Genomic DNA, 8,599 nt, shown 5'->3' on the forward strand with positions numbered 1-8,599 from the left:
AAAAAAAAAAGGAGAGCCCTGCTGATTTTGGCACTAAAAAAAGATAAAAATGAGTCTTTTTATACCCCTGTAAATTGGGTCTTAACTATTCTTGTGATCTCAGAACTGTTGGCTTTTTGTGCCTCAGGTCGTCACCATGAACCCTGTACTATCAGTGCGATCCCTCACGCAGATGTTAGGTGGCAAAGCACAAGAAATCATCAATGAAATCGATAATGTCCACATGGTTTGGCTTGAGGAGATACAACAAGAAGCCAATCGCATGTTCTCAAGGTAGGCTATAAATATGTTCTTCTATGTAGCTCTACTCTATAGATGTGTTTAATTTTTCTCTAATGGAGTACTTTCTTTTCTTTGTTTCAGAGATTTTAATGCTGAACCAGAGTTGATGCCAAAAACGCCGTCACAGAAGAAAAACAGTCGCAGGAAGCGTGTGTCTTTGGGTCGCCAAGAAGAAAATCAGGGAAAGCAAAGGTTTGTTTTATCAGTTCCTGTTTTTAGTGAAGGCAGTCTGAAGCGTGCTGTACCTTTTTTGTAACTCATATGTTATCCTTTCCTGCTTAGATACTCAAAGGGAAGGCGCAGTAACCTTCGTGGCTCTTCTGTTAAATCACTGCAATTCACTGCTAAAGAGGATCCCATTTCTGAGGTCTCCACCTCTGACACCAGCAGTACTGGACAGTCCAAACGCACCACTCGCAGAAACAAACAGACAAAGCCTGAGGTGGTAGATGATGAGAGCCAGTCACCTCATGACAGTGATAAAGCTGAAGAAGTGCAAAACAAAACACAGATGCTGGAGGAGGAGGAGGTAGTGGTGGTTGAAAATAAGGAGGTGAATGATGCTAAAGTCAAACCAGATGACACAGTTGGCAACGCCACACCTCCTGAGTCTCTTAAGATTCCCTTACCTGAAGCCGTTGTCAGCATCTCTCATGCAGACCGCTTGTCTGCTGAGCTTGCAAAAGAGCCTGAGCCCTCTCCTGGCCGTACAGCTGCTAAGATTGCAATAGCTGAATCTGCTCAAACCTCAAGGCGAAGCTCTGTGCAGTGCTCCCTGAAGCTACGTCACTCTCTGGCTGGCCTGCGGCACAGTATGACTCAAGAATCTGTCCGCCGTGCCTCGCGCCGCTCCATGCTTAAGAGGAAAGCTACTCGTGCGGGTAACTCCACATGTAGCACCAAAGTTAGTGGTAAGAAAAGGACTAGTTTGCTTATAATTACTTAATTTCCCAATTATTAAAGCGCTGTTTGAAATGTTTGACTTTTTATTATTGTAGATGACTCTTGCGTGGAGGAGGATGAGGAGGAAATGGAGAGGGAAAACCAGGAAGTGTGAGTGTTATTTAAAAAAAAAAAAAAGGATATGGGAATCGTAATGATGGTTTTGTAACGGCGCTTTAAAAAAAAAAAGAAGTTCTGAATGGTCTTCTTGAATCTACTGATGCTTAAACTAAATCTTTACCCAAAGCCAGTAAGCACGAAACCTAGGAGTGATGTTGGATTTAACTTTAGGGCTCATGCAGCTGAGGGTGGTAGACATCTCATTGTCACGTTCTGTGATCAACAGATGCCTTCATGAATGTAAATACACAAAGTTGGTACACGATGCAAACTACAAATTATGCTCAAGAACAGGAAGCCCACATTAGACTTTGCCAGAAATCATCTAAATGAGCTGGCTCAGGTCTGGAAAGAAATTCTTTGTACAAGTGGAAACAAGATAAACTTGTACCAGAATGATGAGAAGTAGAAAGTATGGAGAAAGAGGGAAACCAAACTGAAGCATACCACATTATCTGTCAGACATGGTGGAGGTAGTGTTATCTCATGGGCCTAATGTCTGCCAGTGGAACAACAAGAAGTGCCATTTTCCAAATACTCATGATCTAACTGTATTACTTTAAAAACAGTCTTAAAATGTGACCTTTTCTGTCTCTGAGGCAATCTAAGAAACCGATGCACACTTTTACATCTAGCAGACTTGACTACTCTAGTCTCTGTCTGGTCTACATGAAAACTCAGCTGCTTGATGTCTTATTAGATCCAGAATTTTTAAAAAAAAAAACACATTTAACCCATATTAAAGTCCCTGCTCTGGATGAATGTCAGCTTCCATTTTGGCTTTAAAATCCTTTATTTAAAAACATTTCACAGTCTGCTTCACTCCAACTTGCACGAACAGTGCTAATAAAGTGTGATGTTTGTTTATTCGCTCCTATAGGCTGTCAGACGCTGTATCTGTGGATAATGCTGGACCTCCGAAATCTCAGCGAACTCCAGAGGTATGTACATAGAGCCTTTTAATAATCAAAGCAGTAACTTTGAAGTAGAGTTGTGTTAATGAGCAACATTTGATAACCAGGGTGTACAACAGTCTCTCGTGCGCATCACTCGTTCCGTGGCTGCAAACTCACCCAAACTGGCGCCCCCATCATTGTTTATCAGTGAGATGACTCCTAACCGAGCAAGTATGGAAACTATTAACAAATACAATATTTATTTTTTTAGTCTAAATGTCATTTCATTTGAGACTTATTTGCACTGAAAACATTGTTTTCTTTCAGTTGTCACTGAGAAGCTGAATTTGCTGCCAGTTCGGAGGTGGGTGCTATATGACTGCTGTGATAAAGAGCACATTTACAGGAAAAACTAAATGAATTGTGTTTTTATTTTTTTTTTTCTACCTGTGTTGTGTGGGTTTTTTTTTTATTTATTAATTTATTATTATTAATTAATTAATTTTTAAGGTCAAGTCGCAGCACTAAGCGTAAAGCACCTGATACTATAGATGAAAGTCCGACAAAGAGGTGCTCTCCTCCCAAGAAAAGTCAAAGTGTAAGAAGCTCTTAATATGGTTGATGGACATTTTCATGTTTTAAGTGGATTTCTTAAGGTTTGACACTTTCTGTTTGCTCTGGATGAACAGGCAATCAAACCCCACATGAAGTCTTTTCTGCACACCGTCCAAAAGAATCAGATGCTGATGATGACTCCGAATTCAGTCGGCCGGACCGCAGTGATCAAGTCCTTCATCAAACACAACACTCCTCTGAGGATTGATCCTAAGGTAAGCTTCACACGCTGCGAGGTAGCATTATTTAATATGTACCAGCTTCTCTCCACATGCTCGGTATGTCAGTGTTGCAGTGAATTTAAAGTTGCATTCAGTCACTTTTAATCTGACTAATGTGAAAAGGTCCTTTCATCAGTGAGCATCCCATAAACCTAAATCTTGTATGTATTTGAGAAACTTATGGGAGCTTAACATGTGGGGGGACAAATAAAAACAAAACGCACTTCATAAATGTTGTGGGTCATATTTGTGGTCTGGTATGAATTATGCGGACCTTATTTGGATGTGCTTTCTCCTCTCCTCAGTTCAACACTAGCATAGTGGTAAGTGTAATGTCAAACATCGAAGCACTTTGTTTTTGGGCATTGCTGGTGTTTAATATTCCCATTGTGTGACTTGATTAAACTTGTACTCATTTAGCACTTTCCCCATCCAAGCCTCTTTCCCACTGGCATGACATTTGGGTGTTTAAATAAAAAGTCAAGTACTAAATGTAAAGGTGGCCTCTGCGCTGCACTTTTTATGGGCATGAGATCGACCTGCATGTAAACAACCTGAAGCTTATCAAATGCATTTGTTTCACAGCGGCCGTGTGTGGAAGGGGCTGCTCTGTAAACATTTCATCAGCCTGATCTCACGGGTCACTAATGGTCTTTGTTTGTCATGTTGTAAGCTAACAGAAATCAAATCACTTTAAATAGCTTTGGTAATCTCAGTGTTGTCTTTGAGACATTATTTCATCATAAAGTAGAAATCCATCTTAACCCAAGCTTTTTATTTATTTTCTTTTGAATGTGATTGACCTGTTTGTGGATTAAGCTAAAACTGGGGAAGTATATCGCACTGGGGGTGAAGTTCTCTTTATGGGAGCTTGATTGAGTCTAACAATAACCTGTAATCTTATTCAGCTACTTTTGGGATTTGTACAGTGCTGTGTTTGTGCACTTGGTGGTTTTTCCCTCATGGCTTTACTTCTTTTTGTGTTGAACTTGGATCATAGGCAATTTCCATTTACCCAGGCGGGTCCGCAACACTAAAGGCTAATGCATAGTTTCCTTATTTTAATCTGCACATTTGATTTAACTGAACCTTTTGGAGACCATGAAACTGGCATTTTGGATGGATTTTTGCTTTATTTTTGTAGGGGGCTTTCTCACTCTCTTCTTCCCCCCCCCCCCCCCAATTATTATTATTTTTTTTTTTTCTTTTAATTTTATGATTGTTTGCCACCTTTTCACCTTACAGCATCTTGATCATATTTCTTTGACAGGATGAGGTTTTTAGTTTGAAAATCGACTTAATTTGTAACTTCTTTGTTCTATATTCTCAGACAAAAGAGCGCAACAAACTTGAAGCACTTAAAAAGAAGCAGGAGCAAGAGGAGGAAAGGATGAGGAAAATGGAAGAGGATAAGAAGAGGAAACAGGAGGAACTTAAAAGGTTAACCATGCACATATTTCAGAATCAAAGGCACAACTTAAATTTCTTTAATTAACTTCTAACATCGTCTTCTAGGAAGAGGGACGAGAGGTTAAGAAGAGTCTTTGAGGCCAAAGTAAAAGAGGAGCAGAGGGAGGAAGAGAAGAAGAAGAAGATTGAGCAAAAAATGGCTCAGCTTGATGAGAAAAATGATAAGGTATGCAACAGCTCTGTTGGGCCTGAATCTGTATATTCCACTTTAAAAGAAACCAACTCACGTTTGCTCGGTCTTTCCCATTCTACACATTCATGCAGCGCGTGGCGGAGGAGAAGGCCAAGAAGAAAGCGGCCCTGAAGCGTCAAGAGGAGCTAGAACAGAAGAGGAAAATGGAAGAGGAGGCCAGAAAGAAGAAGATTCAGCAGGTTATTTGCTTTTTGTGGAGTATTGGCACTACAGCTCTTGTGCAGAGGGTTAAAGGCACTATATTTTCTTATACTGCATGCATGTTTGTTTGTTTGTTTGTTAAATCAGGAGGAAGAAAAGCGACAGCAAGAGTTGCTGGCCAAGAAGAAAGCTGAGGAAGAGGCTCGTAAAGCTCTCGAGCTGAAGAGAGAACAAGAACACGAGAGGGAAAGGGAGCTGGAGAGGGAACGGCAAGCTGCTGCGGAAAGGTCATATGATGATTTCAATACTTCTCACAGTATACAGGAATGCAGAAGAATAATATGTGGTCCTGATTAAACAAGAGCATATATTAGTACTGTTAGGTTTTGATTGGCTTTTCTAAGAATCCACTAACTGTAACGGTTTTTTCCTCTTAAACTGAAAATGTATCCCCAAAAAAAAGAAAGGACCGGGGTCTTTTCTCTTGTTTGGCTATACAACCAGTCTGCTCCATATTATAAATGACCCCGCTGCCAATTTAAGGACACCTGTTACTTGGGCTTATCAGATAAAATATATCCACAGTTGTTAACATTAACAGTCACCGTTACAAATATAACTCCAGATGTTTAGCTTAAAAGGCTATTGTTAACTTTAGTGCTAAGAGCTGTGGTGGCTCTGATATCATCCTGCTGCACTGGAAACTTTTTGCTCTGCGAAGTAGGACTTAAACAATGTGAATTTCAAATGATTAATAAATTTCTCACTTTCCAAACATCCATAAATTGTCCTTTATTACTCTCTGTCCCTCACAGATGGAAACAGTTAACAGGAAACTGTGATCAGTGATGTGGAGGAGTAGTGTATATACAAAACACCATACCTAACATACCTAAAGTGTTAATTACCTGAAATGACAAACAAAAAAGATTGTTAAAGGCTGTAAGAAAAGGATGCGATTTCACTCCAGGTTTTGTTTTTGGATTTTGTTTTTAAAGTTGATGTGATGTTTGTGCTTGCAGACAGCGAGTGGAGAAAGAAAAAGCTCTTGCTCTGCAGCGTGAAGTTGAGAGAGCAGCGAGAGAGAAAGAGATGAGGGAACTCGAGGAGAAAAGGAAGGCACTCGAGGAAAAAAGAAAACTGGTAAGAAACGGAATTTCAAACAAAACTTGATGTTTGAGCACTCGCAATAGTTACTCCTAATAAGAGAAATAAAAAGTGAGTGGAATTCCCCATGTTTGGGCTTGATATTTAAAAACAAAAAATAGAACTTGATTCAGATGATTAGGAAACATGGATGTGAATACCCTGAAATTAAAGATGTGAGTCTGTGTTGTTGTTGTTGTTGTTGTTGTTATTGTTATTATTATTATTATTATTATTATTATTATTATTATTATTATTATTATTATTATTATTAGCAGCATTATTAAATAAAAGGACTAGATGTTACAATCCCTGATGATGCATATTACAAGCACCATTTTAATTGGCCCAAACTATAAGGTATTGGTCCTAATGTGAACCTGTGGTGGTGTTTGTTTTTTCTCTGTGGTGTATGTACCAATATGTGTTATTGCTGGGTGCTTTCCCAGCAAAGCAATGTGATGCAGCATCACAGTTCACTTGTCAGTGGCTTCAGTATTTCAGCTCATTTTTGTATGTGGCAGAGAAAATTACTTCAGGTACTTTCAATTTAGCAGAGCAAAGGAAATCAGATTTACTTCAATGTTTAGTCCTAAAGTATTGAACGGTGAAAGTGCACACACATAATCAGTGTGGCAGAAACATGCAAGTCTGTGGCTTTCTTGCATTTGATGTCATGGTCAGTGAGGTATGTAAAGACTGCAGCAGGTTCTCCACTGTCTATGCTAGAGCTTCTCGTTCACGGTGTTTGATGGGGATCCACTTCAGCAGATGTTAATTAGCAGGACTCTTTCAGGAAATGACTCGGAAAGTTTTCTCTTCTCATAAAAACTCAACACGTGGTAATCTCATTAACTTAATGTATGAGGACGTCTGTCAGCAGCTGTTTGTGACTGCAGCTGCTCAGCTGTCTGGTTTTTCTTCCACTAGGAGGAGCAGCAAAGGCTGGCAGCAAAAGAGAAAGCTGCTAAAGAGCTGGAAGCTGCTAAGCAGAGGGACGCTGCTGCTCAAGAGGCTGCTAAAACACAGGTACAGCAAAACCTTCAGTTCATCGAGACATCTTAACATAGGTACAAACTGGGGAGCAAACCCAAACTACAGAAACATTTCCTGTGTTTCTATGCGTTCTGTTATTTGAGATCATATAGTCAACAAAAATATTTCAAATGAAACCGCTTTTAAGGGTGTTTTTTTTTTTTTTTGTGTTGTTGTTGTTGTTGTTTTTTCCCTAAACCTTATTAAATTTCCTTCTCCCTCTCCCCATGCAATACAGACTGCTGCTAACCTAAATGTGACTGTGGATATTGAGGTAATAACAATAGATATTATACTTTTTACATTAGATTATATTCATTATACCATGTCTCTTCATCTGAAGCCTTAATAAGCATGTGAAAATGATTACGTGTGTGTCCATGACAAAGGTAATAGATTAGCATTTAATTTAGTTTCTCAGTAGCAAACATTTATAATAAATGTTTCAAAGGGTGTAAATTAACGTGTAATTTCCCAATTTTCTTGAACTGTTCAGCGCTCAGTAATGAGCACACCTGTAGGAAAAGGTGGTGATCTCAACGTGACTGTTGATATTGAGGTATGTGATTGTTTTTATGTATTTTTAACACACGTATATTTATTCTAAACAAAGACTAAATAATTTTTTTCCCTCCTCTTTCTGCAGCACTCCTCGCCACAGTCATATGCCATCACGCCAAAGGGTGGCGATAAACCTTTGATTTTGTCCAAAAATTCAGAAGACTATGGGATGGACCAAAACAGTGATGACTCTACTGATGACGAGTCTGCACCAAGGAAGCCTATTCCATCCTGGGCAGAAGGTATTTAATGATCTCTTAACTCTTCAGTATACCTGAAGTGCTTATGTGTTACATGTTAATCCAGCTCAGTTATAATTGATTGTCTCAAATTGTTACGGTGGATTCATACTAAGCTCAAAATTCACCATGGAGTCCTACTACTGCTACTACACAGCTCCAGTCAAAGAAATATTGTGACCTCCATTAACTCTAACTCTAACTCGAACTCTCCTCTATCTGGGTCACCAAGCCTGAATTTGTGTTTGCATCAAGAAGACGGAGAGAATTTTTTTTTTTTTTTTTTTTTTTTTTCCCCTCCTTCCCCCACCATGTCTGGCGTTTGGGGTTTTCTTTCTTTCCCCCCTAAATTTAGGGAATTGCTGGTGAACGGAAATGGCCCAGCACCATGATGGTTTTTTTAAGACCCTGCTTTGAAAATCTGAGACAAGTTGAGGTGCCCGAGATTCACAGAATTTAGAAAGGCACTATTTTGTGATGTATATCAGGGCTCTAGAGTCGCAAATGCGACCAAATTTTTCAGTGGTGCGACTAAAAAAATAAAATAAAATAAAAAATATTTGGTTGCACCTGTGCGACCAACTGCTCAGGTAGCCAAAAAAAATAAAAAATTCTGCAACCTTCCCTGTGGTCAGCAACAGACACACATTATGCCCCTATCGTGGACTAAACCAATCAGATGGTAAGGGGTGGGACCTCTCTGATTGGCCGTGGTCCAGTTGAAAGTGCAGGTGGAAG

The 8,599-nt window shown here is 39.5% G+C and overlaps 1 protein-coding gene across 2 annotated transcripts in view; it reads left to right on the forward strand.

Moving 5' to 3' along the window:
* Window positions 1-8,599, forward strand: part of incenp (inner centromere protein) — a 13,167-nt gene that overhangs the window by 2,587 nt on the left and 1,981 nt on the right. The window contains exons 2-20 of one of the 2 annotated variants that reach the window (XM_005730120.1): window positions 128-273; window positions 364-474; window positions 565-1,193; window positions 1,281-1,335; window positions 2,225-2,285; window positions 2,366-2,471; window positions 2,568-2,604; window positions 2,751-2,838; window positions 2,930-3,070; window positions 3,382-3,399; window positions 4,407-4,516; window positions 4,592-4,712; window positions 4,811-4,918; window positions 5,028-5,167; window positions 5,903-6,023; window positions 6,957-7,055; window positions 7,300-7,335; window positions 7,558-7,620; window positions 7,708-7,864. In XM_005730120.1, coding sequence (XP_005730177.1) covers window positions 137-273; window positions 364-474; window positions 565-1,193; window positions 1,281-1,335; window positions 2,225-2,285; window positions 2,366-2,471; window positions 2,568-2,604; window positions 2,751-2,838; window positions 2,930-3,070; window positions 3,382-3,399; window positions 4,407-4,516; window positions 4,592-4,712; window positions 4,811-4,918; window positions 5,028-5,167; window positions 5,903-6,023; window positions 6,957-7,055; window positions 7,300-7,335; window positions 7,558-7,620; window positions 7,708-7,864 — 2,338 coding nt within the window. In that variant the 5' untranslated portion in view covers window positions 128-136. The remainder of the gene's footprint in view (window positions 1-127; window positions 274-363; window positions 475-564; window positions 1,194-1,280; window positions 1,336-2,224; window positions 2,286-2,365; window positions 2,472-2,567; window positions 2,605-2,750; window positions 2,839-2,929; window positions 3,071-3,381; window positions 3,400-4,406; window positions 4,517-4,591; window positions 4,713-4,810; window positions 4,919-5,027; window positions 5,168-5,902; window positions 6,024-6,956; window positions 7,056-7,299; window positions 7,336-7,557; window positions 7,621-7,707; window positions 7,865-8,599) is intronic. The other variant, XM_005730121.1, reaches the window with a different exon arrangement.

The sequence above is a fragment of the Pundamilia nyererei genome, unplaced genomic scaffold (assembly GCF_000239375.1).
Source record: "Pundamilia nyererei isolate P.nyererei 1_Seehausen unplaced genomic scaffold, PunNye1.0 scaffold00035, whole genome shotgun sequence".
Classification (NCBI taxonomy): domain Eukaryota; kingdom Metazoa; phylum Chordata; class Actinopteri; order Cichliformes; family Cichlidae; genus Pundamilia; species Pundamilia nyererei.